This window comes from Vicugna pacos, chromosome 14, assembly GCF_048564905.1.
Source record: "Vicugna pacos chromosome 14, VicPac4, whole genome shotgun sequence".
In the NCBI taxonomy this organism is placed as follows: Eukaryota; Metazoa; Chordata; class Mammalia; order Artiodactyla; family Camelidae; genus Vicugna; species Vicugna pacos.
Genome location: NC_133000.1, coordinates 20,453,430 through 20,467,764, shown reverse-complemented (window position 1 = coordinate 20,467,764; position 14,335 = coordinate 20,453,430). Strand labels below are relative to the sequence as shown.

The 14,335-nt window shown below is 36.8% G+C and overlaps 1 protein-coding gene across 2 annotated transcripts in view; it reads left to right on the top strand.

The window, feature by feature from the left end:
* DGKH (diacylglycerol kinase eta) overlaps window positions 1-14,335 on the top strand; it is a 147,287-nt gene that overhangs the window by 126,353 nt on the left and 6,599 nt on the right. For both annotated transcript variants that reach the window (XM_072976318.1, XM_031684522.2), the window contains 7 exons: window positions 3,321-3,428; window positions 5,231-5,344; window positions 5,582-5,716; window positions 6,667-6,830; window positions 9,302-9,407; window positions 10,423-10,515; window positions 13,165-13,284. In XM_072976318.1, the coding sequence (XP_072832419.1) occupies window positions 3,321-3,428; window positions 5,231-5,344; window positions 5,582-5,716; window positions 6,667-6,830; window positions 9,302-9,407; window positions 10,423-10,515; window positions 13,165-13,284 (840 nt within the window). The remainder of the gene's footprint in view (window positions 1-3,320; window positions 3,429-5,230; window positions 5,345-5,581; window positions 5,717-6,666; window positions 6,831-9,301; window positions 9,408-10,422; window positions 10,516-13,164; window positions 13,285-14,335) is intronic.

Sequence of the window (14,335 nt, the reverse complement as noted above, 5' to 3'; positions counted from 1 at the left end):
ATACAGAAACGTGTACAAATCTTAAGTCAACAGCTCAATGAATTAAACAGAGCGTTTCTATTTTAAGTGTTATCTTAATACTGGAATGTGAACTAAAGAGGTGCCTGACTCATTCATTATCAACTAAATGTCCTTTACAACTACATGATCAGCTGGTCTGATTTATCATTGCTTGCAAAATTAAGATAGATGTTACTGCCTGAAAAGGTATAAAATCAGGAAGGTTCATACTTAGTAAATGCTATCCTTTGCAGCCCCATCCCTCAGGCAACTGGGTTCCGTACATAGTTGTTCATTCTCTTATCCCTATACCCTACTCAGCCACACTCTTTAAGGACAGGTAGGAAGTGGTTTTCAACTTTGTTATCTTGCACAGTTCCTGACCCTGACTTGAGAGGGAAGCAAGATAGGTAAATGATGATTTTACCATAATTTGTTAAGTGCTGTAATCAAGACCCATAGCTGGCCATCTTTCAGATTTAAGAGGACTATCTGGAATAGATTGACTGGGTTGCCTTTGTTTCCGGAAGAGCTTTCAGCATTTCAGAAATACTATTTCTGTCCTTTTCTATTGGTGGTCCAAATTCTGAACAATATCTTAGACAGCTGCTTTGTAATCTCCATTTAGCAGAGGTTTTTAATACCTTTTGAGCTGTGGACCCCTTTGACATGCTAGTGAAACCATGAACCCCCTCTCAGAATATTGTTTTTAAATGCATTATATAAAATAGATAGCCTTACAAAAGAAAATATTGAAAAAAATTATCGAAATATTTTTAAAGTGTTATAGAGTAACACTTTAAAAGTATGAATATAGAGCATGAAGCATAGAGTATGAAGAAACATATGTGTTTCTTCATTGCCACATCAAATGACAAAAATCTAATGGCTTATATAGTAAGTACCATACTTTTGAAGCAATGAGGAACATAAATGATATTACAAGATATCTGAAACATCAGTAATAGAATACCAAAAAAAATCTGTTTCTGTCAGTGATGAACTCTGAGTATCGCTAATGTGTGGTTTGTTATCAGCATTTATAATTGAGTGCAATGCAAGATTTCAGCAGTTGCTAACCCTAAGAGATACGTTTTTACCATTCAAGTTAGCAGACCCCTGAATCTATCTGTGGACCTCTGGTTTCTGAACCTCAGGTTAAGAACTCTTGATACAGAAGTTTTATATTAAATGACTAAAGGAAAATAGAATTGGTAACCCAAGATAAATGAAAACATGTTACTATACATAAAAGGTAAAGTAGAAAAATTAGAGAGTTCTTTGCCGTAGTTAAAAATAAACAAAACAGCTGCTATTCCTGAGGACCACAGAAAGTCCGTTGTCTAAAAATTCATTTCCATGATGCTCGATCACTTGGGATAAAGATGGAGAAGAGAGATCCAAGACTTGGGAATCTCTTCCCAGGGAGATCCCTCTCACCTATTGCCAGGGCTTGGCAAAAAAACTCTTTTAACTTTTTGTTCAGGAAAGTTTTCCTTTCCCTGTTGTATAGAAGAAAGTGAATCTGAGTTCATGTTTTGACTTTGAATTTGTACAGAAAAAGACTTTGACTTCAGTTTCTCCATCTGCAAAATAGATACAATAATGCTTTTGTGCAAAATCATAATCCATTGAGCTGATTTACAAGAAATCACAGTTTAAACTGAAAAGAACGCTATAAATACAAAGTCTGTTTCTCAAGTCATATAAACTGAATCTGATATAGACCCAAATTTCAGAACTTCTGAGTGAGAATTATAATCCTCTCTGTAATCATGGAAATGCCAGAAATGTAGAGTGACATCGTAACATCAAATTTTGGTAGTTTTAGAGTAGAAACATCTTTGACCTATGAATGAAAAATGTCATGTCATTAAGATTCAAGTTTTTTCCTTAAGAATGGCTTTTTTGTCTAAATACGCCTGATTTACATGCACCAAGCAGCTTGTTCTATTTTTTTAATTGAAATAATGATCAAATTCTGGTTTGAGTCCTTTAAATACTAAGATACATGAAGAAGAAAACACCTTTTAAAAAACAATATTCACCTGTAATCTATAATGAAATACATGATAAAGAACAAATAGTTGTTTAATTCACATTTCTTGTAATTTCAGATATTTCTGTAATCTCGTAACAGTGTTTCCATAATTTGTTTATACTGTTACATTCTAAAGCTTTATATTAATTTGGTTTATTATATAATAGTAATTTTTGTCTTTGTTTAATTCATTAATGCAGTAAAAATTATAGCTGTATTTTAAATGGGGTTACAATAATTGAAGTTCCCTGAATGTTTTCTACATATTGCCTTTGACTCTTAAACTTTATGAGGTAGTGACTATCATTTTTTAGGAGGCAAGTCTTTTATTAATTATTTCAGAGGCATGAAGTCACTTGCCCAAGATCAAACAGTTGATAACTGGAGAAGTCAAAATTTCAACTCCAATGCTTTTTCACCATAAAACATTAATTTGTATTTGTGATAGAGGAGAGACGTTTACTGACTTCCTACCTCGTGTTTTAGGTGCTTTCCTGTACCTTGCTTTACTGGCCACACTGTGGGCTGCGGATTATTGGCCCATTTCACAGATGAGCAAAATGAAGCTCCAAAAACTTAATACTAAGGGACAGAATTCAAAACAGGCCTACTGTTTTCCCACTGTACCACACTACCTAGATACTGTGTGGACCTTTGAATATATTTTCATGAAAAAGGAAGGAAAGGAATTGTAAAAAACACTCATGGTGGGTAAATCAAGTATAAAGTGTTCTTATTTTATTTACAATGATTGAAAAATGGGTTCAAACTGGATTCTCATTTGTTCTAAGGGTTGAAGATAGTTTCAGCCATTTGGCTTTGTTTCTTTGTTTGCTTGTTTGTTTTTAGATTCCACATATAAATGAGACCATGCAGTATTTGTCTTTTTCTGTCTAACTTATTTCACTTAGCATGATGTCCTCAAGTCATTGTCATCACAAATGGCAAGATTTCCCTTTTTGTGTTTGAATAATATTCCATTGTATATATCTACCACTTTTTTAAATCCATTCATCCATCAAAGGACACTTAGATTGTTTTGTAAAACTTTTTTTTTTCAATTTTGTTATTCTGTAACAATTTCTGCTATAATTATTTAGTCTTTAAAATTTTTTCAATTTAAAAAATAACATAAAGATAATGTGTGGGAATATGTTTACAGGAGAGCCAACATCACCAACACACTTTCCTCCATCATCCTTTATCTTTGGTACTCTAGTGTCTTCCAAACCAGTGGTTTTGCTCTTTTTATCTGACCTCTAAGCTTTTGACCTTACAGTGTGATGGGCAGTATATTCCTCTCCCCAGTCTGCAAGGAATAGCTGTGTTGAACATTCCCAGCTATGCTGGAGGCACTAACTTTTGGGGTGGAACTAAAGAAGATGATGTGAGTATTCCCTTGCTTTTCCTAGAAGCTGCCTATTTTCCTTGGCTTGTGGTCCTTTCCTTCATCCTCACAGCCAGCAAAGGCGGTTGAGTCCTTGTCACAGTGCATTGCTCTCTTCTCCTGCCTTGATCTTCCACTTTTAATGACCTTTGTGATTACATTGGGCCCATCCGGATCATCCAGGATAATCTCCCCGTCTCGAGGCCCCTAATTAACACATCTGCAAAATCCCTTTGCCATGTAAGGTAACTCTCACAGGTTCCAGGGATTAGAACACAGACATTTTGCTGAGCAGAGAGAGGGATATTATTCTGTTTTACCAAAATACCTTTCTGTACTTTCAATTTTCTAAATTTATGTGTATCTTATTATTGTTTCTTTAATTTTCAGAAGTGACAAAAGGGCTCATTTAGCCACTGAGATTTAGAGCTCTTTTTGTTTTCTTTTTATATTTTCCTGTATTAAAACAGAAAAAAAAACACAACCTAACAAATGCAGTTGCTTTAAAGGTAATAGAATAAAAGAGAAGGCACAATTATTAAAATATATATAATAATAAAAATGAGAAATTTACCATGATCTCTAAAAAGTTACATATATTGAATGATAGACCCTTTGATTTGAAGCTTATGATGCAATGGTTCCCACTGACCTGTTTTCTAAGGGCTCTTAAATGAGCATGCAGGGATTAAAGCATAAAATAAATTAGAAAGTATTTGTAATTTTCATGATATGAATATATTCCAATCCTATTGGAGTATAAAAATTTAAATTAGCAACCAATTATTTGTCAGCCTGTCACTACTCAAATATTTTAAGGAGAATAAATCAGTGAGATTAAGACAAAGCTAATGCTCCTTGAACACCTGCTGGGTAGTCAATGTTCTGAGAGCTTACATTCATAATTTAATACCCACAATTTTTATCTAAATTTTATTAGTGAAGAAATTGACACAGAGTTCACCCAGTTAGTATCAGAGGCAGGGCTTAAAACCAGGTAGTCTGATAACAAAACGACAAGTTTGCAAATTTATGTCCTGATGTTTTCAGTGAAAGTTTTAATTAGGATACTATTTTATACCGAGTATTTTTTCAGAGGAACAATTATTTATGATATAGTGTAAGAAGGAGTAAAAGAAACAAAGTGATGCAGATGAAATTTAAATTTTTAGGTGAAATTAATTATGTAAAAATGCATTTAATATCAAGGCAAAGGAAGCCTACAGGATTTTCATCCTCTTGAGTTTCTTTTCGTATTCGCAAATGCCCTAAATGTTTTTGTAGTAAAGTATAAATCACATACACACATTGCTTGTCACACCTTAAAAGATTTCCCTTAGAATATGCCAAGCAAACCGGATCATAAATTACATGTTCACTAACTTTAACTTTATGAAATCAGTATCACCTTTTGATTCCTGAAACTACATGCATCATTTTATCAAGACATCTGAGTTATGCATGAACAGATATTTAATACAACTTACATATACCAAGATGAATTATTTGGAAATAACAATAGTTCACTGGTCCTAAGAGTGCTTTCTAAGAGGGGCATGAAGTATTTTATCCATGTGGGTTTTGACACTTTTTTTTATTGTATTGCTTCTAAGCTCTCTTTAGTGACTTTTCCTTGTCCTTGGATTATCATTTCCTACTACTATTTACTTACTTTTCTGCTTACTATTTTTATAAGTTTTTAAAAATACGTGTGCTGCATAGTTTACATTGCTTGATGTGCCACTGCACTTAAACCTGAGCTTCTTCAGTGGAATTGTAATGTTGTTTTTTTTTTCTTTCAGATATTTGCCGCACCATCATTTGATGACAAGATCCTAGAAGTCGTTGCAATATTTGATAGCATGCAAATGGCAGTGTCAAGGGTCATTAAACTGCAGCACCACCGAATAGCCCAGGTTTGTTTCTCTAATCAAACCCGACTTCACTACTTGGGGCCACTGAGGATGCCATTCCAAATGACTCCTACACTGTATAGTCATCCATAAAATGATGGAGTTTCTTGTTGAGTTGGTTGTTACCATGTCATCGAAAGGAGAAAAACCTAACAGTCCTTTCCTTTCAAGTTTGAATGCAAGATCAAGTGTTGGTTTCTCGGGATGATCTCTACTCTAAAATAACTTGTTTTATTTCAGTGCCGTACAGTAAAAATCACTATATTTGGTGATGAGGGAGTCCCAGTGCAGGTGGACGGTGAAGCGTGGGTTCAGCCTCCAGGGATTATCAAAATTGTGCACAAAAACAGAGCTCAGATGCTAACAAGGGACAGGGTATGTAACAAAAAATGTTTTTTTCCTAGATTTTATCAAGCCTTTAAAAAAAATCTTAAATTGTTGTGACAAATAGAAACCAAGGGAAAAGATTTCAACTGTCTTTTAAATCTGACATTTAGATCATTGTGGTTTTAAATAGGAACAAATTTTGATTTAGTTTTCCAAATAATTAGTTTATTTTTTGTTTAGATTTAGAAAAACTTGAGCAGAAACTACAGAGAATTCTAATTCTGTTCCCATATACCTCCTTCCCTCCCTGACAAACACAAGAATTCCCTTATTCTATTTCCCCTTTATGTTCCCCTTAACATCTTGCTTTCGTGTGGTACATAAATTACAGCAGATGAGCCAATAGTGACACATTATTATTAACTAAAGTTATGACAGTTTACATTACTTTCTGTGTTGTACATTCTGTGGGTTTTGGTAAATATGTGATCACTTGTGTTCACCATTACAGTTTCATGCCATATAGTTTCACTGCCTTAAAAATTCCTGTGCGTCACCTTTCCATCCCTCCCGTCTCCCAACCCCTGGCCACCACCCATCCTTTTATTGTCTTTATAGCCTTGCCTTTTCCAGAATATGTATTCTTAATTAAGGCCACACCTGTAACAAATAAGACTGAAGTATCCACCCTGCCTGTTATGCATGTAATAGTAAACGTTGAAGCATAAACTGAAACTGCGTTTTTTTTTTACGCTTTTCAGTGATATAGTCATTGCCATCAAGTACATTACTTTTTTTTTTACATTACTTTTTATTTGTTGTGATACACTAGGAAACCTTAAAACATCTTTTTTGTATTTATGATTTATTTAATGAGGTGTTAGATTGGGAAGAAAACAATAGTAGTTTCAAAGTCACTCATGTACTATCTAAATAAGCATTTATTTGGACCTCAGCGCTCTGAACTAACAATTCCTTGCAACATTGATTTGAAATAGGCTTTCGAAAGCACTCTGAAATCTTGGGAAGATAAGCAGAAGTGTGATTCTGGTAAACCAGTTCTTCGAACCCATTTGTACATCCAACACGCGGTCGACCTGGCGACGGAAGAGGTGTCGCAAATGCAGCTGTGCTCGCAGGCGGCGGAGGAACTCATCACCAGGTCCGGGGCTCCGGTGGGCCCGGGGGCGCAAGGGCACGAGAGCGCTGGTCTTGGCCAGTTTGGGTTTTTTCAGTTTTAATGCATCATCGCAGTTGTTTGGAGGTATCCAAAAGAGATGCCTTTACTCGCCTTCATTTGCTGCCTCACCTGTGCCTCAATAATTTCTGTTCTTCATTAGATCCCGTCTTACATGCCCACATGTGTGTTCCCCGCGGGACAGATCTCCCACTTTCTGAAACACAGTGGAGAGCTTGCCTAACAAACCTTTCCATTATTGTTTACATATATATACATTATTTATATGTACTATATGTAACTCTTCCATTGTCATTTCCCAGTTTATGATGCCTTATGATTATTCATTAAATGTTTAGGGAATGCAGAAGGAAATACAAACACTAACTCTGTTCCCAAGGAGAGTGGTGAGGTGGGGTTGGGTGGGAAGAGTCCGAAGAATCATTTTCCAGCATCGGTTATCACCGAGCTCGCAAGACCACACAAATTAATTTTAGGAGACAGAAAAGGAGGAGATTTTTTAGAGTTCTTCAAGTGTAAACCAGATAAAAATTACTATGACCAGGGGTAAACTTCAGAGAGGACGCGGGAACCACGGGCAATTTTCTTATCTCCTCTTCCCCTAAATTTCATCTGCCAAACGGGGATGAGATCTGTCTAATCAAGTCGCTGTGAAGGTTAAGTGAGAGCCGCCAGGTGCCGTGCGCATTGGGACATCATGTCTGGTGTAGCTAGTGTTCTGTGCATGGTCGCTGTCCTGTTCTTCCCACACCTTCATCTGATCACACAGTGGGCACTGCGGATGCTCAGAGGAGGCCAAAGGCAGTGAGGAAGGGCTTCCTGGAGGAAGTGACTTCCCAGCCTAGTCTTGAAAGAAGAATAAGAGAAGGAGCAATCTAAGGATGGGAGCCAGCCTGGGTAAAAGCTCAGAGGAGTGTGAGTGCATGGTACTTTCAGGAAACCTCAGGGAGTTCGAGGTGACTGACATGTTAGCATGGGGTATTTGAGTGTAGGAAATGTGGACAGAGAGGTGAGGAGGGGCCAGATCTCAATCAGGATGTTTCTGGAAGCAATGTGAAGCATTGTCTGCAGGACAGCAAAACTGGGGCAGGTGAACAGTGTCGGAATGGTCCTGATAGGAAACAATGGATTGAGGCAGTAGAGATGGAAAGGAGAAGAGAGACTTAAGATAGGTTAGGATCTGAAGCTGGTGTATGGGCATGAACTAGGAGACAGGATGACCCTAATGTTCCTAGTGAATGGCTGGTTGGATTAGGCATCTTTGATGAAGCCACGGTATTCAGGAAGTGGAGCAGATTTTGAGAGGCGAAATGATGGCTTCCATGTTGGATTTAGAGAATTTCAGTTCAATTACATTAAAAATATCTAGGAGGAGATTCAGTTGGCCGTTGAAAATGTTGATCTGAAGTTGACTTATCACTCTCTTTTTCCTTAAAAATTAGAATAACATTTACCCATCTCTGTTCTTCTGATTCATCTATTCATGATTGCTCAGGGTAAAGATGCTTTCAAGAATTGGTTAGGTGACATTTGCAAGTTCTTTTGTGCCTTGGATATCAATTGTATGATCCTTAGGAAGTAAACTCTTTTCCTTCACTCTTGATTCTGTCTCTTCTTTTGTTCTACCCTTTCCAGATTGAAGGTCATTCTCCTGAAAGAGGTCGGAAGCAAAAGCTCTTGAATAGTCTTACCTTCTTGCTCATCTGCAAACCTTACATCATTTTCTATTAATCAGTAGAACATTTCCTCCTTTCTCTTCTTTGGCCTTATTGTCCTCCAGGAGCTTGTCTTTCCAGGACTATTTTTGAAGGTTTAGTTTCCAAAGGACTGTGGCATAGCTGGCTTTGGCATTGGATAGACAGGGATTCAGATCCTGGCTCTGTCCCGTACTAGCTTTCTGTACATACTAAATCTCTCTGAGCCTCAATGTCTTCGTCTATAAGGTGGAGAAAACTAATCACAGCTACCTTTTAGGCTGTGAATATTAAACTAGATAATGCATATAAAGCGTTTAGCGTACGGATGATAAGTGTGGCAATGTTCTTCTCCTGATCTGTTGTGTTTATGCCTGGTTGAACTTTAATGAATAAAAGATGTGTCTGCTCTTTACATTTGGGACCCCTCTCACTTTACAGCGATAACAGCAAAATGAAGTGCTACTATATCTTGTTCTTCCAAATAGCACCTCCAAATGCTCATCCCTGGTTCTAAGCCTAACTTTTTATATAAAGATTTTTGGGTTAGTATCTTTTGTTTGCAATAAGGTTTAAGTTTTATACATCTACTCCGTGCCATTGATAATTGAGCAGGTATTTTTTAAAATTTTCCTTTAATGATTTTTCTGTAACTTGTTTTATTCTACTACTTCTACGCTTCAGAAAACTCAGCAATGCTCAGAAAAGTTATTCGTTCATGTGTTTCGCTTTTGCTTTCAGGATTTGTGACGCAGCCACGATCCACTGCCTTTTGGAGCAAGAGCTGGCGCACGCGGTGAACGCGTGCTCCCACGCGCTGAACAAAGCCAACCCACGCTTCCCAGAGGTGAGGAGCTAATGGTAAATTCCCATTCCACAGATTTTTTGGTGTTGCACTTGTAGTTTGATACTGTAAAACATGCCCCGCCCTTTGAAAGAACATCATATAGTCGATGTCAGTCTCTGCCAGAAGCTTATCATTCATGGCCCAATTTTTCTTTATTTTCCTTTCCTGCCATTTTTCCATTCCTGCTCTTAAATCCTCTTCATTTTTTCCTCTTTCACTTTCAAGCGCTTGTCACCTGCCCATCTTCCTTGAACTCCTCCTTTTAACTACTGCCGTTTCTCTTTTTGACATTCTCCCCTGCAAACCTGGTTAGCATGCATTTTACTGGAGCTTTTCATTCATTTTTGAAGCGGTACACTGAAATTATTCTTCATTTTGTTTCACGAAATCGGTAAATGTAGCTAATATTTTAATGGAGAAGTTAAAATTTTGTAACTTTTGTAAATTTTTTAATATAGAAGTTAATAGAATGGATAGGGTATCACGCTCATGAAATGTGATACATGGTATAGCAAAAACTGGTAGCATTATTTTTTATTCTTTCAATTATCCAACTGAAGTTACCTAAGTTAATATACAAATAAGTGCTAGTCCTCAAGATTAAAGTGTAAAAATCAACCTGGTTGGAACTACGGAGAGTGAAAGGCAGTGGACAGAACTAATTATGATCAGATAATGCCTGCCCCTTTTAAGACATAATTTTCTTTGACTTAACTCTTATGGGTATGTTATTGCCAGCATATACAGGTTTGTGTGTAGCAGATGTGGTCCTGAGTATATTCACTGTGGTCAGGGTAGTCTTTTGGTTCCGTGATATAAGAATTAGAAGAGATCGTGCTAACAAATGTGAGTGTAAAAGTTTGCAAATTACAAATAGAATTTTGGTAGATTTTTAAAAAAATATTCACCACGTGAATTTAAATCGGAAGAATAAAATGTAAAATACTTGCTAGTGATTGAATCCCAATTTAATACAGAACTACCTGTCTTTGATGTCTTTGTTTTTGTTTTCTAGAGTCTTACGAGAGACACTGCCACTGAAATAGCCATCAATGTGAAGGCACTGTATAATGAAACAGAATCTTTACTAGTTGGCAGGGTTCCTTTGGTAAGGAAAAGCAATGGTGGATAACATCAGAATGATGATAAATGTATGGTTCTCACCTTCATTAGGGAGCATGCATTCATCAGATTCTAATGCAAAAGCAGCCCCTGGCCTCAGCCCTAGAGTTTCCTTTTTACCTAGCTTTTGCCTTCCAAGAAAATATACGGCAAAATCTGGAAGCCGTGCTTCAGGCCCACAGAAGTAGAGATTTCCCCTCATTGTGTTTTTATACAATCCTGCTCTCCCCTGTCAGCTTTGAGAGACTAACTCATTACTGCAGAAAAGTAGAGGAAGTCACTGTTTATCTTCCCAGAGTTAACGTTTGAAATAGGATTGTAGTTGTTTCCTCGATTTGCTTAAAGAATGATGCTTTCTAGACTCAGTGTTCCAAGAAATAAATTTCAAGAACTAGACAGATCCCCAGATTAACTGAAGACTGGTGCTAGAAATTAAGTTGAGGCCAAGTCTGAATCTGACCACAGTCCATGGGCCTCACGCAGCAGTGCTAGAAATCTGCAGGTGTTCTGTTTGGTTTGCCCAGGGTCCTTGCTTTTTCAACCTTTCTTCTCTCACCCTGGAAACGTTCTGGCACGTTGGGTCTTTTCGCCACCTAGTGTTCGATTGTAGGTTATTCACACATACTGCTGTACCTGTAGAAGGCCTAATGCGTTAGCCATTGTTTTTTTCTTCCTTGTAACAATTTTGATTAATTGACAGGTGATGTTTCTTTACTGTAATTTTATCTCTTGCTTGGGAAAATTTATACATCTAAGTAAAAGTTATAGTAAAAGTTACAGCATCTGACACAGTGGGAGAATGGGAGGTGCGTCCCATAGCCTAATTAACTGTAAGTGACTGGTTGCAGTTTCTGTTTGACCAGAGTCCAGAGGAGAATTGACCTTGGCGCATCCTCTGCTCTGAGAAGAGAAGTTTAAAGTCTGCACTAAGTCCAGTGGTCTTAGCCCTCTTAAGGGGAAACTCAAATATGACTTCCTCGGGGCAAGAGGCAGCTGCCTCTGATGTGGTCATGAAGAGGAACTTTTAGGAAGAAAAATCGGATATCTTTTTTTATAAAACCAATGGCAGAGTCTTCTTGGCTATTCTTGGCACTCCTATTATTAACCATAATCTTCTTGCTGCTCTTCTAAAATTAGTCCTATAGGAAATCCAATGGGCTGTGAGTTTGACCCCAGTTATTAGATGAAGGACATGCATTTTTTTCTGTTATTTGAAATACATTTAAGATAAATTCTGATTGATAATGTATTTTGTATTCTAATTATCTACACTGAAAATACCCATTGAGTGTTACTTGGTTAATACTAATCGATTATATTATGTTAATATAGAAGGAGTCTCCTTCACTTTTAATTTTTGTCTCATTGTCAAATATGGATGTTTGGTTTGAAATGTATACCAGAGAATTTTTTTTAAAAAGTTTGGCAATATTGTTATCAAAATAGCCAAATCATATCTGAGAGCAACTAAGTTATACTCTTTATTTTGCTTGTAGGATGCATATGCAATAACTATTTTATCAATTTTGGAAGAAATATATTCTTAGACTAAAAGGAAACTGGTAAATTGTATATGACATGACAGAGAATCTCCGTATTTTTATTAACTTCTAGAAATGGTAGATATCTTGAATAACAGAGAGTAAAAATGTCCATAATAAATAACAGTACCGTTCTCTCAGAACTTTCTGTTTAAAATTCTGTGGTCCAATATGTAGGTATTCTACAATTTTAAATAATTTATGAAAGGATTGATTAGCTGGAAGAGACCTTAGAAATAGTCTAGTCACATTCTACTATCTATTGAGGAAGAAACTAAAACTCCCAAGATCAACTCGTCTTCCCTTGGTTGCACAGTTAGTCACAAGGCCAGGACAAGAATTCAGTCACTTTTCTTCCAATTCTGTGCATAACAGTGTTTATTTCACCTTTCTGCATTTATTGAATTTGTAAGTGACTTTTAATAACTTCTTCAAGTGGGTATACAATAGGTGACCAGTTAAGTTCTCTTTAAAGTTTCCAAGCCCTCTTCTAGATTACAAGCCATTTTGCTTTTTGCTTTGCCCTGATTTGTACAGGAGCTTTTCATCGTGAATTTTTCTGAGATTTGGGTTTTTTTTTTCTTAAGCATATTTGATTATCCAGGAGATTTTTGTACCAAGCAGTTTTTATCGTATGATGTTTTGACCCATTTTTAAAATATTATTTGTCCACCCAGTGACCAATGCAGATCAAAAAGATTTTTTGCCACAACTAAGTTAAAATGAGATTATTCCTTAGTGCAAGCCAGCAGAATGGGTGGATGAATGCATGGATAGGAAGGAAGAAGGGTGGGATTTACTTAGAAAAAAGCACCAAAAGCAATCCTTTTTTCTGTGAAATTATTAAAGTCATACCAGCTGCTTGTATCATCTTTGGGGAATAAGGATAAATCTATCCAGATTTGCTTAAATGAACTCAATATAAAATAAGTTGTTCTTTTTTCCATATTCCTTTATATTAAAAATGACAACCACCACCTAGCCCAGCCTAGTAAGACATGAGGATGTTCAGGGTCGAAATAAAATGATTTATTCTATTTGAGGTTAGTCATTGAGGCTTGTTTCATTTTGTTTTTTAATCTGCTGGCAAGTAGCAGTTGGAATCCCCACATGAAGAGCGGGTATCCAATGCCTTACATTCCGTGGAGGTGGAGTTACAGAAACTAACGGAGATTCCTTGGCTTTATTACATCTTACACCCAAATGAGGATGAGGTATGTAACATTCAGACTATTTCTTTATAAATGTAGACTTTATGATGATAGAATTTGAAGACATCTTTTGAAAAAAAGAAGTGTCCAGGGAAAAACATATCTTTAATACAGTTGTCCTCCCGTACCTGCAGGAAACACGTTCCAGGACCGCTATGGGTGCCTGAAACTGCCAACAGTCCTGAACCCTAAATATACCTTGTTTTTTCCTATACACATATACCTATGATAAAGTTTAACTTATAAATTAGGCGCAGTAAGAGATTAACAACAATAACTAATAATAAACAGAACAGATACAACAATACAGTGTAATAAAAATGATGCAAATGTGCTTTCTCTCTCAAAATACCTCATTGTACAAATTTAATGCCTTTTCCATCTCAGCTAAGCACTTATCAGACACTGTGGCCCATAACTTCTGCAGTTTGAGGTGTAACAGCAAAACCAGCACATTTTTTTTCCTTCTTCACAATTTTGCAGAGAGAAAATTCCGTAAGTCTTATTAGCAAGCTCAGCATGTGATTTTTTTTCTTTCCTTATTAAGTTGGGAACGTTCACCTTTTCTTGAAAGGAAGCATTTTACAGCTTCTCCTTGGCAGGTCTGAATTGCCAGCATCACCACTCTTGCATTTGGGGGCCATTATTAAGTTAAATAAGGTTGATTGGAACACAAGTCCTGAGACGCCATGGCAGTTAATTCAATAACCCAGACCGCTGCTAAGTGACTAGTGGGCGGGATACTCTGGACAAAAGGATGATTCATGTCCCACATGGGGTAGATTAGGATGGATCAAGAGTTCATCATGCTACTCAGAATGGTGCAGAGCTTAAAACGTATGAATTATTTATTTCTAGAATTTTCCATTTCCTATTTTCAGACTGCGGTTGACCACGGGTGACCGTGGGTGACAACCTGCAGAAAGCAAAACCACAGATCAGGGGAGCCTGCTGTACCACTTTCTAATTCACTCTTCTTGAACAAGCAAGCAAAGGCTTTTATGTGAGCAAAGCTAGCTTACGGGAGTCAGTACATTTCTTACATTTTCAGGAG